This window comes from Nothobranchius furzeri, unplaced genomic scaffold (genome assembly GCF_043380555.1).
Source record: "Nothobranchius furzeri strain GRZ-AD unplaced genomic scaffold, NfurGRZ-RIMD1 Scf024, whole genome shotgun sequence".
NCBI classification, from domain to species: Eukaryota; Metazoa; Chordata; class Actinopteri; order Cyprinodontiformes; family Nothobranchiidae; genus Nothobranchius; species Nothobranchius furzeri.
The window spans coordinates 432,784-450,892 of NW_027223041.1; the positions used below are offsets into that span (position 1 = coordinate 432,784).

At 46.2% G+C, this 18,109-nt stretch overlaps 1 protein-coding gene across 4 annotated transcripts; it reads left to right on the forward strand.

Annotated features, from left to right (window-relative positions):
• The first annotated feature begins 10,260 nt into the window (after window positions 1-10,260).
• Window positions 10,261-13,148, forward strand: LOC139064419 (spectrin alpha chain, non-erythrocytic 1-like). 4 transcript variants are annotated; one of them, XM_070547761.1, is made up of 6 exons: window positions 11,617-11,806; window positions 12,230-12,322; window positions 12,433-12,537; window positions 12,610-12,642; window positions 12,715-12,750; window positions 12,959-13,110. In XM_070547761.1, the coding sequence occupies exons 2-6, from the start codon at window positions 12,257-12,259 to the stop codon at window positions 13,034-13,036; spliced, it is 318 nt and encodes a 105-aa protein (XP_070403862.1). In that variant the 5' UTR covers window positions 11,617-11,806; window positions 12,230-12,256; the 3' UTR covers window positions 13,037-13,110. The 4 variants fall into 4 exon arrangements, 2 of the variants coding, with proteins under 2 accessions (XP_070403862.1, XP_070403861.1); XR_011517482.1 differs by lacking the exons at window positions 12,610-12,642; window positions 12,715-12,750; window positions 12,959-13,110 and adding exons at window positions 10,261-10,819; window positions 11,401-11,518 and having other exon boundaries at window positions 11,589-11,806; window positions 12,398-12,533; XM_070547760.1 differs by having other exon boundaries at window positions 12,610-12,750; window positions 12,959-13,148.
• Window positions 13,149-18,109: the final 4,961 nt, after the last annotated feature.

An 18,109-nucleotide genomic window follows, 5' to 3' on the forward strand; every position in this document is an offset into this window, starting at 1 on the left:
ATCTTGAAACGTTCAGATCACTTACAACTCAATAGATTCTACCTTCTTGTAGCGTTTCAGCCTGATTGGACCTTGTTTTCACACAAATGGACCCAGAATGATGTGAAATTGTGCTTCGTGCAACATAATTCTGGGTGCCATTTACAAACCTTAAGTGCTAATGACTCCATTCCTTTTTGTGGTTGTAGGGGCTGTTGATTGGAGTACACTAAAACAAACCTGATCTCTCTAGGACATTCAGAAGCCAAGTTATAAGCCCACAAATGTGTAACTGGATTACTTCTTTAAATTGACACCAGATCCGGTGACCTTTGGGACATGGTTTGACCCCCTTAGGAAAGTGCTATCATCATGAAACGTTCAGATCACTTACAACTCAATAGATTCTACCTTCCTGTAACGTTTCAGCCTGATTGGACCTTGTTTTCACACAAATGAACCCAGAATGATGTGAAATTGTGCTTCGTGCAACATAATTCTGGGTGCCATTTAAAAACCATAAGTGCTAATGACTCCATTCCTTTTTGAGGTTGTAGGGGCTGTTGATTGGAGTACACTAAAACAAACCTGATCTCTCTAGGACATTCAGAAGCCAAGTTATAAGCCCTCAAAGGTGTAACTGGACTACTTCTTTAAAGTGACACCAGGCCCGGTGACCTTTGGGACATGGTTTGACCCCCTATAGGAATGTGCGATAATCACGAAACGTTCAGATCACTTACAACTCAATAGATTCTACCTTCTTGTAACGTTTCAGCCTGATTGGACCTTGTTTTCACACAAATGGACCCAGAATGATGTGAAATTGTGCTTCGTGCAACATAATTCTGGGTGCCATTTACAAACCATAAGTGCTAATGACTCCATTCCTTTTTGTGGTTGTAGGGGCTGTTGATTGGAGTACACTAAAACAAACCTTACCTCTCTAGGACATTCAGAAGCCAAGTTATAAGCCCACAAATGTGTAACTGGACTACTTCTTTAAAGAGACACCAGGCCCGGTGACCTTTGGGACATGGTTTTACCCCCTATAGGAATGTGCGATCATCTTGAAACGTTCAGATCACTTACAACTCAATAGGATCTACCTTCTTGTAGCGTTTCAGCCTGATTGGACCTTGTTTTCACACAAATGGACCCAGAATGATCTGAAATTGTGCTTCGTGCAACATAATTCTGGGTGCCCTTTACAAACCTTAAGTGCTAATGACTCCATTCCTTTTTGTGGTTGTAGGGGCTGTTGATTGGAGTACACTAAAACAAACCTGATCTCTCTAGGACATTCAGAAGCCAAGTTATAAGCCCACAAATGTGTAACTGGACTACTTCTTTAAATTGACACCAGATCCGGTGACCTTTGGGACATGGTTTGACCCCCTTAGGAAAGTGCTATCATCATGAAACGTTCAGATCACTTACAACTCAATAGATTCTACCTTCCTGTAACGTTTCAGCCTGATTGGACCTTGTTTTCACACAAATGAACCCAGAATTATGTTGCACGAAGCACAATTTCACATCATTCTGGGTCCATTTGTGTGAAAACAAGGTCCAATCAGGCTGAAACGTTACAGGAAGGTAGAATCTATTGAGTTGTAAGTGATCTGAAAGTTTCAAGATGATCGCACATTCCTATAGGGGGTAAAACCATGTCCCAAAGGTCACCGGGCCTGGTGTCTCTTTAAAGAAGTAGTCCAGTTACACATTTGTGGGCTTATAACTTGGCTTCTGAATGTCCTAGAGAGATCAGGTTTGTTTTAGTATACTCCAATCAACAGCCCCTACAACCACAAAAAGGAATGGAGTCATTAGCACTTATGGTTTTTTAATGGCACCCAGAATTATGTTGCACGAAGCACAATTTCACATCATTCTGGGTTCATTTGTGTGAAAACAAGGTCCAATCAGGCTGAAACATTACAGGAAGGTAGAATCTATTGAGTTGTAAGTGATCTGAATGGTTCATCATGATATCACTTTCCTAAGGGGGTCAAACCATGTCCCAAAGGTCCCCGGATCTGGTGTCAATTTAATGAAATAGTCCAGTTACACATTTGTGGGCTTATAACTTGGCTTCTGAATGTCCTAGAGAGATCAGGTTTGTTTTAATGTACTCCAATCAACAGCCCCTACAACCACAAAAAGGAATGGAGTCATTAGCACTTATGGTTTGTAAATGGCACCCAGAATTATGTTGCACGAAGCACAATTTCACATCATTCTGGGTTCATTTGTGTGAAAACAAGGTCCAATCAGGCTGAAACGTTACAGGAAGGTAGAATCTATTGAGTTGTAAGTGATCTGAACGTTTCAAGATGATCGCACATTCCTATAGGGGGTAAAACCATGTCCCAAAGGTCACCGGGCCTGGTGTCTCTTTAAAGAAGTAGTCCAGTTACACATTTGTGGGCTTATAACTTGGCTTCTGAATGTCCTAGAGAGATCAGGTTTGTTTTAGTATACTCCAATCAACAGCCCCTACAACCACAAAAAGAAATGGAGTCATTAGCACTTATGGTTTTTTAATGGCACCCAGAATTATGTTGCACGAAGCACAATTTCACATCATTCTGGGTTCATTTGTGTGAAAACAAGGTCCAATCAGGCTGAAACGTTACAGGAAGGTAGAATCTATTGAGTTGTAAGTGATCTGAATGGTTCATCATGATATCACTTTCCTAAGGGGGTCAAACCATGTCCCAAAGGTCACCGGATCTGGTGTCAATTTAAAGAAGTAGTCCAGTTACACATTTGTGGGCTTATAACTTGGCTTATGAAAGTCCTAGAGAGATCAGGTTTGTTTTAATGTACTCCAATCAACAGCCCCTACAACCACAAAAAGGAATGGAGTCATTAGCACTTATGGTTTGTAAATGGCACCCAGAATTATGTTGCACGAAGCACAATTTCACATCATTCTGGGTTCATTTGTGTGAAAACAAGGTCCAATCAGGCTGAAACGCTACAAGAAGGTAGAATCTATTGAGTTGTAAGTGATCTGAACGTTTCATGATGATAGCACTTTCCTAAGGGGGTCAAACCATGTCCCAAAGGTCACCGGACCTGGTGTCACTTTAAAGAAGTAGTCCAGTTACACCTTTGTGGGCTTATAACTTGGCTTCTGAATGTCCTATAGAGATCAGGTTTGTTTTAATGTACTCCAATCAACAGCCCCTACAACCACAAAAAGGAATGGAGTCATTAGCACTTATGGTTTGTAAATGGCACCCAGAATTATGTTGCACGAAGCACAATTTCACATCATTCTGGGTTCATTTGTGTGAAAACAAGGTCCAATCAGGCTGAAACGCTACAAGAAGGTAGAATCTATTGAGTTGTAAGTGATCTGAACGTTTCAAGATGATCGCACATTCCTATAGGGGGTAAAACCATGTCCCAAAGGTCACCGGGCCTGGTGTCTCTTTAAAGAAGTAGTCCAGTTACACATTTGTGGGCTTATAACTTGGCTTCTGAATGTCCTAGAGGGATCAGGTTTGTTTTAGTGTACTCCAATCAACAGCCCCTACAACCACAAAAAGGAATGGAGTCATTAGCACTTAAGGTTTGTAAAGGGCACCCAGAATTATGTTGCACGAAGCACAATTTCACATCATTCTGGGTTCATTTGTGTGAAAACAAGGTCCAATCAGGCTGAAACGCTACAAGAAGGTAGATCCTATTGAGTTGTAAGTGATCTGAACGTTTCAAGATGATCGCACATTGCTATAGGGGGTAAAACCATGTCCCAAAGGTCACCGGGCCTGGTGTCTCTTTAAAGAAGTAGTCCAGTTACACATTTGTGGGCTTATAACTTGGCTTCTGAATGTCCTAGAGAGGTTAGGTTTGTTTTAGTGTACTCCAATCAACAGCCCCTACAACCACAAAAAGGAATGGAGTCATTAGCACTTATTGTTTGTAAATGGCACCCAGAATTATGTTGCACGAAGCACAATTTCACATCATTCTGGGTCCATTTGTGTGAAAACAAGGTCCAATCAGGCTGAAACGTTACAAGAGGGTAGAATTTATTGAGTTGTAAGTGATCTGAACGTTTCGTGATTATCGCACATTCCTATAGGGGGTCAAACCATGTCCCAAAGGTCACCGGGCCTGGTGTCACTTTAAAGAAGTAGTCCAGTTACACCTTTGAGGGCTTATAACTTGGCTTCTGAATGTCCTAGAGAGATCAGGTTTGTTTTAGTGTACTCCAATCAACATCCCCTACAACCACAAAAAGGAATGGAGTCATTAGCACTTATGGTTTTTAAATGGCACCCAGAATTATGTTGCACGAAGCACAATTTCACATCATTCTGGGTTCATTTGTGTGAAAACAAGGTCCAATCAGGCTGAAACGTTACAGGAAGGTAGAATCTATTGAGTTGTAAGTGATCTGAACGTTTCAAGATGATAGCACTTTCCTAAGGGGGTCAAACCATGTCCCAAAGGTCACCGGATCTGGTGTCAATTTATCATCATGAAACGTTCAGATCACTTACAACTCATAAGATTCTACCTTCCTGTAACGTTTCAGCCTGATTGGACCTTGTTTTCACACAAATGAACCCACGTGGTCAAGCTGAAACGTTACAAGAAGGTAGAATCTATTGAGTTGTAAGTGATCTGAACGTTTCATGATGATCGAACTTTCCTATAGGGGGTCAAACCATGTCCCAAAGGTCACCGGGCCTGGTGTCACTTTAAAGAAGTAGTCCAGTTACACCTTTGTGGGCTTATAACTTGGCTTCTGAATATCCTAAAGAGGTCAGGTTTGTTTTAGTGTACTCCAATAAACAGCCCCTACAACCACAAAAAGGAATGGAGTCATTAGCACTTATGGTTTGTAAATGGCACCCAGAATTATTTTGCACGAAGCACAATTTCACATCATTCTGGGTTCATTTGTGTGAAAACAAGGTCCAATCATGCTGAAACGTTACAGGAAGGTAGAATCTATTGAGTTGTAAGTGATCTGAACATTTCATGATGATAGCACTTTCCTAAGGGGGTCAAACCATGTCCCAAAGGTCACCGGATCTGGTGTCAATTTAAAGAAGTAGTCCAGTTACACATTTGTGGGCTTATAACTTGGCTTCTGAATGTCCTAGAGAGGTCAGGCTTGTTTTAGTGTACTCCAATCAACAGCCCCTACAACCACAAAAAGGAATGGAGTCATTAGCACTTATGGTTTGTAAATGGCACCCAGAATTATGTTGCACGACGCACAATTTCACATCATTCTGGGTCCATTTGTGTGAAAACAAGGTCCAATCAGGCTGAAACGTTACAAGAAGGTAGAATCTATTGAGTTGTAAGTGATCTGAACTTTTCATGACGATCGCACAATCCTATAGGGGGTCAAACCATGTCCCAAAGGTCACCGGGCCTGGTGTCACTTTAAAGAAGTAGTCCAGTTACACCTTTGTGGGCTTATAACTTGTCTTCTGAATATCCTAAAGAGGTCAGGTTTGTTTTAGAGTACTCCAGTTAACAGCCCCCATTACCCCAAAAAGGAATGGAGTCATTAGCACTTATGGTTTTTAAATGGAACCCAGAATTATGTTGCACGAAGCACAATTTCACATAATTCTGGGTTCATTTGTGTGAAAACAAGGTCCAATCAGGCTGAAACGTTACAAGACGGTAGAATCTAGTGAGTTGTAAGTGATCTGAACGTTTCATGATGATAGCACTTTCCTAAGGGGGTCAAATCATGTCCCAAAGGTCACCGGATCTGGTGTCAATTTAAAGAAGTAGTCCAGTTACACATTTGTGGGCTTATAACTTGGCTTCTGAATGTCCTAGAGAGATCAGGTTTGTTTTAGTGTACTCCAATCAATAGCCTGTACAACCACAAAAAGGAATGGAGTCATTAGCACTTATGGTTTGTAAATGGCACCCAGAATTATGTTGCACGAAGCACAATTTCACATCATTCTGGGTTCATTTGTGTGAAAACAAGGTCCAATCAGGCTGAAACGTTACAAGAAGGTAGAATCTATTGAGTTGTAAGTGATCTGAACGTTTCAAGATGATTGCACATTACTATAGGGGGTCAAACCATGTCCCAAAGGTCACCGGGCCTGGTGTCACTTTAAAGAAGTAGTCCAGTTACACCTTTGTCGGCTTATAACTTTTCTTCTGAATGTCCTAGAGAGGTCAGGTTTGTTTTAGAGTACTTCAATTAATAGCTCCTACAACCACAAAAAGGAATGGAGTCATTAGCACTTATGGTTTGTAAATGGCATCCAGAATTATGTTGTACGAAGCACAATTTCAAATCATTCTGGGTCCATTTGTGTGAAAACAAGGTCCAATCAGGCTGAAACATTACAGGAAGGTAGAATCTATTGAGTTGTAAGTGATCTGAACGTTTCATGCTGATAGCAGTTTCCTAAGGAGGTCAAACTATGTCCCAAATGTCACCGGATCTGGTGTCAATTTAAAGAAGTAGTCCAGTTACACATTTGTGGGCTTATAACTTGGCTTCTGAATGTCCTAGAGAGATCAGGTTTAATTTAGTGTACTCCAATAAACAGCCCCTACAACCACAAAAAGGAATGGAGTCATTAGCACTTATGGTTTGTAAATGGCACCCAGAATTATGTTGCACGAAGCACAATTTCACATCATTCTGGGTTCATTTGTGTGAAAACAAGGTCCAATCATGCTGAAACGTTACAGGAAGGTAGAATCTATTGAGTTGTAAGTGATCTGAACGTTTCATGATGATAGCACTTTCCTAAGGGGGTCAAACCATGTCCCAAAGGTCACCGGATCTGGTGTCAATTTAAAGAAGTAGTCCAGTTACATATTTGTGGGCTTATAACTTGGCTTCTGAATGTCCTAGAGAGGTCAGGCTTGTTTTAGTGTACTCCAATCAACAGCCCCTACAACCACAAAAAGGAATGGAGTCATTAGCACTTATGGTTTGTAAATGGCACCCAGAATTATGTTGCACGAAGCACAATTTCACATCATTCTGGGTCCATTTGTGTGAAAACAAGGTCCAATCAGGCTGAAACGTTACAAGAAGGTAGAATCTATTGAGTTGTAAGTGATCTGAACTTTTCATGATGATCGCACAATCCTATAGGGGGTCAAACCATGTCCCAAAGGTCACCGGGCCTGGTGTCACTTTAAAGAAGTAGTCCAGTTACACCTTTGTGGGCTTATAACTTGTCTTCTGAATATCCTAAAGAGGTCAGGTTTGTTTTAGAGTACTCCAGTTAACAGCCCCCATTACCCCAAAAAGGAATGGAGTCATTAGCACTTATGGTTTTTAAATGGAACCCAGAATTATGTTGCACGAAGCACAATTTCACATAATTCTGGGTTCATTTGTGTGAAAACAAGGTCCAATCAGGCTGAAACGTTACAAGACGGTAGAATCTAGTGAGTTGTAAGTGATCTGAACGTTTCATGATGATAGCACTTTCCTAAGGGGGTCAAATCATGTCCCAAAGGTCACCGGATCTGGTGTCAATTTAAAGAAGTAGTCCAGTTACACATTTGTGGGCTTATAACTTGGCTTCTGAATGTCCTAGAGAGATCAGGTTTGTTTTAGTGTACTCCAATCAACAGCCCCTACAACCACAAAAAGGAATGGAGACATTAACACTTGTGGTTTTTAAATGGCACCCAGAATTATGTTGCACGAAGCACAATTTCACATCATTCTGGGTTCATTTGTGTGAAAACAAGGTCCAATCAGGCTGAAACGTTACAGGAAGGTAGAATCTATTGAGTTGTAAGTGATCTGAACGTTTCAAGATGATTGCACATAACTATAGGGGGTCAAACCATGTCCCAAAGGTCACCGGGCCTGGTGTCACTTTAAAGAAGTAGTCCAGTTACACCTTTGTCGGCTTATAACTTTTCTTCTGAATGTCCTAGAGAGGTCAGGTTTGTTTTAGAGTACTTCAATTAATAGCTCCTACAACCACAAAAAGGAATGGAGTCATTAGCACTTATGGTTTGTAAATGGCACCCAGAATTATGTTGTACGAAGCACAATTTCAAATCATTCTGCGTCCATTTGTGTGAAAACAAGGTCCAATCAGGCTGAAACATTAAAGGAAGGTAGAATCTATTGAGTTGTAAGTGATCTGAACGTTTCATGCTGATAGCACTTTCCTAAGGAGGTCAAACTATGTCCCAAAGGTCACCGAGTGTTGACATGTGGCAAGACTCTCCTCGGGGCGCGTCTTGCACTCGGGCTGACTGAGCGCCTCCAGGAGAGAGGCCCAAGCAAGACGCGCCCCGAGGAGCGTCTTGCGACATGTCACTACTCGGTCTAACTGAGCGCCTCCAGGAGAGAGGTCCAAGCAAGACGCACCCCGAGGAGCGTCTTGCCACATGTCACTACTGGGTCTGACTGAGTGCCTCCAGGAGAGAGGCCCAAGCAAGACGTGCCCCGAGGAGCGTCTTGCCACATGTCAACAATGGGTCTGACTGAGGGCCTCCAGGAGAGAAGCCCAAGCAAGACGCGCCCCGAGGAGCGTCAGGCCACATGTCAACACTGGGTCTGACTCAAGCCCCCACAATGCCGCTCAGAAAATGGTCCCATCCCGGAAGTAAGAAAAATTGCAGTTCCACCCTCATCCGCTGGGGGCTGGTGCCAGAAGCGAGCAAATCCTCATTGACTCCCATGTTAAAAATGCCGATTTCACAGCAGAAATAAACATGTTTACAGCCTGGTGCCAAAACATGTTTTTTGTCTAAATTATCTAGTTTATACTCATGACAACTCTGAGGGGGGTGAATTTTTTTCTCACTCTTCTGTTTAAGTGTATTGAAAGCCTAAAATTCTGTATAATTAATGAGCATCCGACACACGTGACCGCCGCCTCAGACCCACGTGACCACAGAGCTAGCTCCGTGGAAAGGCCTCAGTACAGCCTCGGTCTGGCTTGGAAACTGCTCCGGCATTTTGAGTCTCTGTGTTTGTGTATTCTTCTTTGGATATTATTGGTGCAATTGTTGGACAAAATGACTGGCAGTGGTATTAATTGCACTAATAGAGCGTCCAAGGAGTCTCCACTTCATTTTTTTCGGTAAGTTAAAATCTATATTCGTATTTTATGTCACTGCCACCTTTAAACTAGCTGAGTTTACCGAAGTAGCTAGCTAACTATCAGTTTAACATGTAGCATGTACTGTTTAACCATGAAATGTAAATGTAAAATACGGTAAAATAATTAATAGGGCATATTTAGATGGGTAATAGGGTAAAACCCAGTGCATTTAAGATAAAAATGGGTTGAAATATGACGGAGCGCTAAGAGGGAGACTTCTGTGTCCATTCTTCCATCTGGTAATCCCCAGCGGTCAGGCCGGGCAGCCTGACCGATCCGGCGCCTACTTGCTGCGCCTAGCTGCTGCGCGGTCTGACCGCTCGTGGAGTTTTTCATGTCTGACTTTAACCGCATCTAATACTGTATTACGGCGTGAGCGCAACAGCGACAACTTAATATCGATGTGTAAGCAGCCTGAGTGGTAGGGTGTTTTCATCTGAACCCTCCAGCAGGCTATGCTGCACTATTGACGTGTTAGCGCGCGGCGCTAACAACTTAGCAACGTGACATGTCTCTGAGAAAGCGTAAAACACGGACGCTTCTTCTGAAGCGGAAAATAACACCTCTTCTTAAGCAGAGCAGGATGTCGCCTCGGCTCGTTCACGGCCGAGCCGGACTGAGCTCGATAACATTGACCAAGCACAGCCACTGGGCCGTTGTAGCTGCCACCAGGCCTACTGAAGGAACTCCAGCGGGTTTCATCAGACTCGTAAAGTTTCTTGTTTTTGCTGGGGATTTCTGTATTTTACCGCTCCCTCCTGCAGTCTTCCCCTATTAAAATTTAAAATGTGTAACTTTATGTATTGTGATGAATGACTAATATTCATGTTAAACTGAAACGTTAGGCATTTAGGGGGAAAAAACAAAATAATAAACATTATACAGATGTCAAATAAATCAAACTGTAATTAAACTATATATTTTCAAAGTCATATAGACAGCATGATGGTTTGTGTGATCCGCGCGGTTTCACTTACACCCCTTTAATGATCAGGCTGTTTTTTATTATTTTTATCAGCTGATAGCAGTTAAAATTATGGTAAAAAATACTTTTATCTGTTTTTGATAACTTAATGCCCAGGAAGAGCATCTTCATTAAATATAACCCAAATGTTTTATTATGAGCAGATCTGATGAAGGTGTAGACAAGCAGTCTGCAAAGTAAAACTTGTTTAGAGTCCAAACTCTTACTAAAGCTTTTGAAAAGAAAAAATGGTTGAATTTTGAGAAATATCCACAACAGGGGAGCGAGACCTCTGAAAAATGTATATTTTCTCTGAATTCATAGAATAATGTGAAGATTCTGGGAAAAGTTGGGATTCTGAGATTAAAACGTAAATCTTTCTAATCATAATTCTGGCAGTTTTTGTGTCCTTCTGCTGTGGAAAGTCGTGCAACATGAAGATACTGAGAAGATGCTTACAACCTGTATTTTTATTCCATCCATAAATAAAATCATGAGCTATTTTTTTAATCCAAATTTGATCCAAAGGGCCATCGTTGGTTCCAGACCCGTTCTAGAACATTCCTCTAATCTTAAAGTCATCATCAGTTTCTTCCTTTTAACAAATATTTATTTGTTCAAATATTTAATATTTATAACTGGAATATTTGTTCCTCCCTCTCCCACTGCAGTTAGTCCTGTCCCGCAACCCTGTTTTTGCAGCTTAGTGAAGCCAACCATCACTAACCGGGGGGTGGTTTTGGACCCAGAGATGCGGATGGACTCCCACATTAGCCAGGTGGTTAGATCCTGCTTTTCCCGGCTTCGCCAGCTACCAAAGATGAAGTCCATCCTGAAAGACGTGTCATATTTTCTCCCCAAGCTGGACCTGACCGTCATGTATCGGTCCAAAATAGTGTGATGATATTGTGTTTTTTGTACATAACAGACTTTTTAACAGACAAATTTGTCGCATTCTCCTACACCTCTTCACGGGCTCGCCACAGTAAATATTCTATTTGGCAAGAGATAAACTTTATTGTATTTATCCTAGTGAATCTATAATTAAACGGGTAAACTAGTAGTAGCACATCCAACATCAAAGAAAGTAAAATGTTATTATCAGGAGAGGGAGAATGTTTAAGTGGTTAGCAGCAGTGTGCTAGCCGATGGCCCCCTCCATGAGGCCACCACAGCTCAACAGAACATCGTTGTAGCTTCTTCTGGGGAGAAAAACACTTAGAGAGAAAATAAAGTTAACAGCTGAAATAGCAGGAAATAATACAGTTAAAGAGCAGATTGTAGAAGAAAGAAACCCCTGGGTTAAACTGGTCTGTCTACTGCATAATGCTGAACTCTTAACATGTGTCCTAAGGGAAGGACCTGATTGGTGTCCAGAACCTGCTGAAGAAGCACCAGGCTCTGCAGGCTGAGATCACAGGTCATGAACCTCGCATCAAGGCTGTCACCCAGAAAGGAGAGACCATGGTGGAAGAAGGTAGAGCAGGTCTGGTCCTGACATGTTTCTGAGGTGTCTGCAGGTTCTGGCTCACTTTTTTTGGGTCCAGGTCACTTCGCTGGTGAGGAAGTGAAGACTAAACTGTGGGAGCTTCATGGACGTTGGGACACGCTGAAGGCCAAGGCGTCCCAGAGGAGGCAGGACCTGGAGGACTCTCTGCAGGCCCAGCAGTACTTTGCGGATGCTAATGAGGCCGAGTCCTGGATGAGGGAGAAGGAGCCCATCGTTGGAAGTCCAGACTAAGGGAAAGACGAGGACTTGGCCGAGGTATGGAAGTCCCTTCCTGAGAAACTCCAATCGCTTTTCTTTGCTCTCTTTCCAGTCCTTCATAATTAGTGTTTCTGTATTTGTCATTTCCTTCGGTTGTCTACCAGACGTCGTTGCTCGTTTAAGCGTCTCATGGGTTAGGGGTAGAAGTGCTGGCCTCGCACAGGAAGTGATGACAAACGTGTTCCCGTCGCTCTTATTTCAAACGGTTTACAAGCTGTGATGTGTGTTCCTGCTGCAGAGCAGCCATGACACGTGGCAGCCGGCAGAAGGCTCACGCTTTTCCACTAAACACCCGCAGAGCTACGTCTGCGGTGAACTGAGCAGGGTTTGTTTTACGGTGGCGGATCCGATTGGACCATCGCTGCGAGAAAGCTCCACTTGTGTCAGACGAGCTGAAGGTTCTGATGTTCTGCTCCACAGGCTCTCCTGAAGAAGCATGAGGCCCTGATGTCGGACCTGTCGGCTTACGGCAGCAGCATCCAGGCCCTGAAGGAGCAGGCCCAGTCCTGCAGGGTGAGTTCAGAACCCTCGGCCCGTCAGAACATTCTTATCCACCACGTTCTAACACCAGACCTGTTAACCCGACAGCAACAAGGTGATCAGCAGGTGCTTTTGTCCTGCAGGACCTGAAGGCCAACGAGTCCCGCCTGAGGGACATCAACAAGGTGGCATCTGAACTGGAGTCAGAAGGTCTGATGGCTGAGGAGGCTCCTATGGTTCAGGCTCAGGTGAGCGTCACCTGTCTGCAGCAGCTGGTCCCTCTCACTTCCTGGTTTAACTCTGCTCGTCTCTGTTTGTAGCAACAAGAACATCTGGGTTCTGCTCCTGGAAAGGTGCATGTTGTCCTCCGCCTCCACCAGAACCAGACGTGGTGTTTATGTTACCACTCATTTGTTTGTTTACAGGACGAAGCCGACTCTAACACGGCGTCACCCTGGAAGGTGAGTTCATTCAGCTGATCAGAGGTCACCTCTGATGGCAGCAGTCACGGCCGACCGTGCTGACATCACACAGGAATTCAGGTGACCCGGCAGGCACCAGGTTTTGGTGAAAGTGGGGACATGTCAGCTGGTTGCCATGGCTACAGTTATCTTTATGCATCTGTATGACTGCTGACTGGTGTGTGTTTCCTGTGACCTTTGACCTCAGACCGTACGGTTGGGCGTTCAGACGACGGCTAACTTTAATTCCATCAAGGTAAGAGGAAGCTCTTCCCTTCCTGTCTGAGCGATCCGTCTCCAGGTTTCTTCGTCCGGCGTCCAGCCCGCTGGCGTCCACCTTTATCTCATCTCACTTCATTTATAGTGCAATACTTTCACATTATCATTTTCCCACACTTCTGTATACCTGTATTTTGTTGTTTTTCAATAAAGAATGACAAATTATTTAAGTTTGGTTTTTGTTGCACACAAATATATATCTGTAAAAAATATCTACAAAGCTAATGTTTACATAACAAGTATGATTGGGTTTTGCAATACGGCACTCAAGTTTATTTTAGTAAGATTTTCAAACCAAGTAAAGTTAGTAAAGAACACATTTCTATTGTCTGCTAAGAAACTGTTGGGATTTAAAATGGGCCTGTTGTACAAATAACTTGTAAATGATTATTCCTCACTTTTGTCTTAACCAAAGAAATTCCAGTAATTGAGCAAAAACATTTATTTTTAACACTACAGTTTATAAAACAGGGCGCAAAGTGTCGGCACATGTATGTATGTCGATGGTCCGCCCCAACCAAACCAAGAGAGACAGACGTCAGGGAGGCCAAGGTTGTCTCTGCAGCTCTCTGGGCACCACGCCTCACTCAGCTGTCCCCAATGATCCAAATGGCTATGGAGGAAAAAATAACAGGTTTGGCCTAGCTGTTTAAAGTACAAAACCATTCATGAAGTGGTCAAGACAAGTACTTGGAACTTACACGCTGCGTTGTGTAGCTGACGTTGGAGACACACAGGCTGCCATGGTGACCTTTTAATAGATCTAAGAAAAAAATGTAATAAAAGAATGAAACTTAAAAACTCCCAGACCTCATGTCATATTTACTCATCAGCTATGGCTGATTTGTTTGGATCACAGTGAGTTACACTAATTCTAATATATTTTTATTTCTATTATACATACATACTTTTTAACTGTTATTTTCACATGACTGTTATCAGGCTCTCTTGTTCTGGTTCTGATGATAACTCTGTGTCTTCCAGTAAGTTATCTTGTGCTTACTTCATCTGTAGAATGTCTCTTTACTTTTGGTAAATTGTACTGAGTCCAGAATAAAGGCTAGTTGGCTGTACAAGATACAAACAAGTATTACGTTTTGGAAATATATGAAACACCGCCAGCATCTGTTAGAGCCTGTGGCGGGGTGCTGAGGGCCGGCTCCAGCCCAGGAATGAGCTCTACACGCCGGCCGGGAGGGTTTGAAACACCGCCATCCTCTCCTCTGCTGGCTGTAAATTCTGTTATGGTTACCGGTGCTTGTGTTGCAATGTGAAACGCTTGGTCTCAGATTTTGTAAGAAAGATAATAAAATGTCCCCCCAAAATACGACTTAAATATATTTTCTCTTCTTCATGATACATTTAATGGCTGGTGCGACTCAGGAGTGATAGCGCCAAAAAAAACTACTGAAAACTTGCTCAAAGCAAAATGTTTTCATTACGGAAATAAATTATAAACTTACTGATTTAAAACTTTTTTAATACAGGTACTTCTCACGAACAGGCGCAGAAAACCTCCACCTAAACTCCGTGTAAGGTTCAGGTCGATGGGTGTTCCAGTTAGCTCCGGTTGGGTTGAAGCTAGGTGGCTACATCCGTTAGCTCGGCTCCCACCTCCGCTTTAGCTTTGGGTTAGCCAGGGTTAGCTTCAGGTTAGCTCGTAGCTAGTTCGCCTGGGTGTCGTCACTCGAGCCCAGCCTTACAGCCACACCCTCAGCGCCTCCTCTCTTCCCTTTTATGGAATTGTCTGGGCTGGACGGAACCTGTGACACGGTCAAAATGGCGGTGGTGGACACCTCCCATTATGGACAGATAACGTGTTATTGAAGCCTATGGAATCGAATTGTCCAGTATATGTACAGTCTATGGTCTGACTGAGCGCCTCCAGGAGAGAGGCCCCAGCAAGACGCGCCCCGAGGAGCGTCTTGCCACATGTCAGCACTCGGTCTGACTGAGCGCCTCCAGGAGAGAGGCCCAAGCAAGAAGCGCCCCGAGGAGCTTCTTGCGACATGTCAACAATGGGTCTCACTGAGGGCCTCCAGGAGAGAAGCCCAAGCAAGACGCGCCCCGAGGAGCGTCTTGCCACATGTCAACACTGGGTCTAATTGAGCGCCTCCAGGAGAGAGGCCCAAGCAAGACATACCCCGAGGAGCGTCTTGCCACATGTCACTACTCGGTCTGACTGAGCGCCTCCAGGAGAGAGGTCCAAGCAACACGTGCCCCGAGGAGCGACTTGCCACATGTCAACAATGGGTCTGACTGAGGGCCTCCAGGAGAGAAGCCCAAGCAAGAAGCGCCCCGAGGAGCGTCTTGCCACATGTCAACACTGGGTCTGACTGAGCGCCTCCAGGAGAGAGGCCCAAGCAAGACACGCCCCGAGGAGCGTCTTGACACATGTCAACACTGGGTCTGACTGAGGGCCTCCATGAGAGAAGCCCAAGCAAGACGCGCCCCGAGGAGAGTCTTGCCACATGTCAACACTGGGTCTGACAGAGGGCATCCAGGAGAGAGGCCCAAGCAATACGCGCCCCGAGGAGCGTCTTGCCACATGTCAACAATGGGTCTGACTGAGGGCCTCCAGGAGAGAAGCCAAAGCAAGACGCGCCCCGAGGAGCTTCTTTCCACATGTCAACAATGGGTCTTACTGAGGGCCTCCATGAGAGAAGCCCAAGCAAGACGCGCCCCGAGGAGTGTCTTGCCACATGTCAACACTGTGTCTGACTGAGCGCCTCCAGGAGAGAGGCCCAAGCAAGACGCGCCCCGAGGAGCGTCTTGCCACGTGTCAACACTGGGTCTGACGTAGCGCCTCCAGGAGAGAGGCCCAAGCAAGATGCGCCTCGAGGAGCGTCTTGCCACGTGTCACCACTGGGTCTGACTGAGCTCCTCCAGGAGAGAGGCCCAAGCAAGACGCGCCCAGAGGAGCGTCTTGCCACTTGTCACCACTGGGTCTGATTGAGCACCTCCAGGAGAGAGGCCCCAGCAAGACGCGCCCCGAGGAGCGTCTTGCCTTATGTCAGCACTCGGTCTGACTGAGCGCCTCCAGGAGAGAGGCCCAAGGAAGACGCGCCCCGAGGAGCGTCTTGCCAAATGTCACTACTCGGTCTGACTGAGCGCCTCCAGGAGGGAGGTCCAAGCAAGACGCGCCCCGAGGAGCGTCTTGCCACATGTCACTACTCGGTCTGACTGAGCGCCTCCAGGAGAGAGGCCCAAGCAAGACGTGCCCCGAGGAGCGTCTTGCCACATGTCAACAATGGGTCTGACTGAGGGCCTCCAGGAGAGAAGCCCAAGCAAGACGCGCCCAGAGGAGCGTCTTGCCACATGTCAACACTGGGTCTGACTGAGCGCCTCCAGGAGAGAGGCCCAAGCAAGACACGCCCCGAGGAGCGTCTTGACACATGTCAACACTGGGTCGGACTGAGGGCCTATATGAGAGAAGCCCAAGCAAGACGCGCCCCGAGGAGAGTCTTGCCACATGTCAACACTCGGTCTGACAGAGGGAATTCAGGAGAGAGGCCCAAGCAATGAGCGCCCCGAGGAGCGTCTTGCCTTATGTCAGCACTCGGTCTTACTGAGCGCCTCCAGGAGAGAGGCCCAAGCAAGACGCGCCCCGAGGAGCTTCTTGCCACATGTCAACAATGGGTCTGACTGAGGGCCTCCAGGAGAGAGGCCCAAGCAAGATGCGCCCGGAGGAGCGTCTTGCCACATGTCAACACTGGGTCTGACAGAGGGCCTCCAGGAGAGAGGCCCAAGCAAGACGCGCCCCGAGGAGCGTCTTGCCACATGTCACCTCTGGTTCTGACTGAGCGCCTCCAGGAGAGAGGCCCAAGCAAGACGCGCCCCGAGGAGCGTCTTGTCACATGTCAACACTGGGTCTGTCTGAGCGCCTCCAGGAGAGAAGCCCAAGCAAGACGCGCCCCGAGGAGTGTCTTGCCAAATGTCAGCACTCGGTCTGACTGAGCGCCTCCAGGAGAGAGGCCCAAGCAAGACGCGCCCCGAGGAGCGTCTTGCCACATGTCAACAATGGGTCTGACTGAGGGCCTCCAGGAGAGAAGCCCAAGGAACACGCGGCCCGAGGAGCGTCTTGCCACATGTCAGCACTCGGTCTGACTGAGCGCCTCCAGGAGAGAGGCCAAAGCAAGACGCGCCCCGAGGAGCGTCTTGACACATGTCAACACTGGGTCTGACAGAGGGCCTCCATGAGAGAGGCCCAAGCAAGACGCGCCCGGAGGAGCGTCTTGCCACATGTCAACACTGGGTCTGACAGAGGGCCTCCAGGAGAGAGGCCCAAGCAAGACGCGCCCCGAGGAGCGTCTTGCCACATGTCACCTCTGGTTCTGACTGAGCGCCTCCAGGAGAGAGGCCCAAGCAAGATGCGCCCCGAGGAGCGTCTTGTCACATGTCAACACTGGGTCTGTCTGAGCGCCTCCAGGAGAGAAGCCCAAGCAAGACGCGCCCCGAGGAGTGTCTTGCCAAATGTCAGCACTCGGTCTGACTGAGCGCCTCCAGGAGAGAGGCCCAAGCAAGACGCGCCCCGAGGAGCGTCTTGCCACATGTCAACAATGGGTCTGACTGAGCGCCTCCAGGAGAGAGGCCCAAGCAAGACGCGCCCAAAGGAGCGTCTTGCAACATGTCAACAATGGGTCTGACTGAGCGCCTCCAGGAGAGAGGCCCAAGCAACACGCGCCCCGAGGAGCGTCAGGCCACATGTCACTACTCAGTCTGACTGAGCGCCTCCAGGAGAGAGGCCCAAGCAAGACGCGCCCCGAGGAGCGTCTTGCCACGTGTCAACACTGGGTCTGATTGAGGGCCTTCTGGAGAGAGGCCCAAGCAAGACGCGCCCCGAGGAGCGTCTTGCCACATGTCAACAATGGGTCTTACTGAGGGCCTCCAGGAGAGAAGCCCAAGCAACACGCACCCCGAGGAGCTTCTTGCCACATGTCAGCACTCGGTCTGACTGAGCGCCTCCAGGAGAGAGGCCCAAGCAAGACGCGCCCCGAGGAGTGTCTTGCCACATGTCAACACTGGGTCTGACTGAGCGCCTCCAGGAGAGAGGCCCAAGCAAGACGCGCCCCGAGGAGCG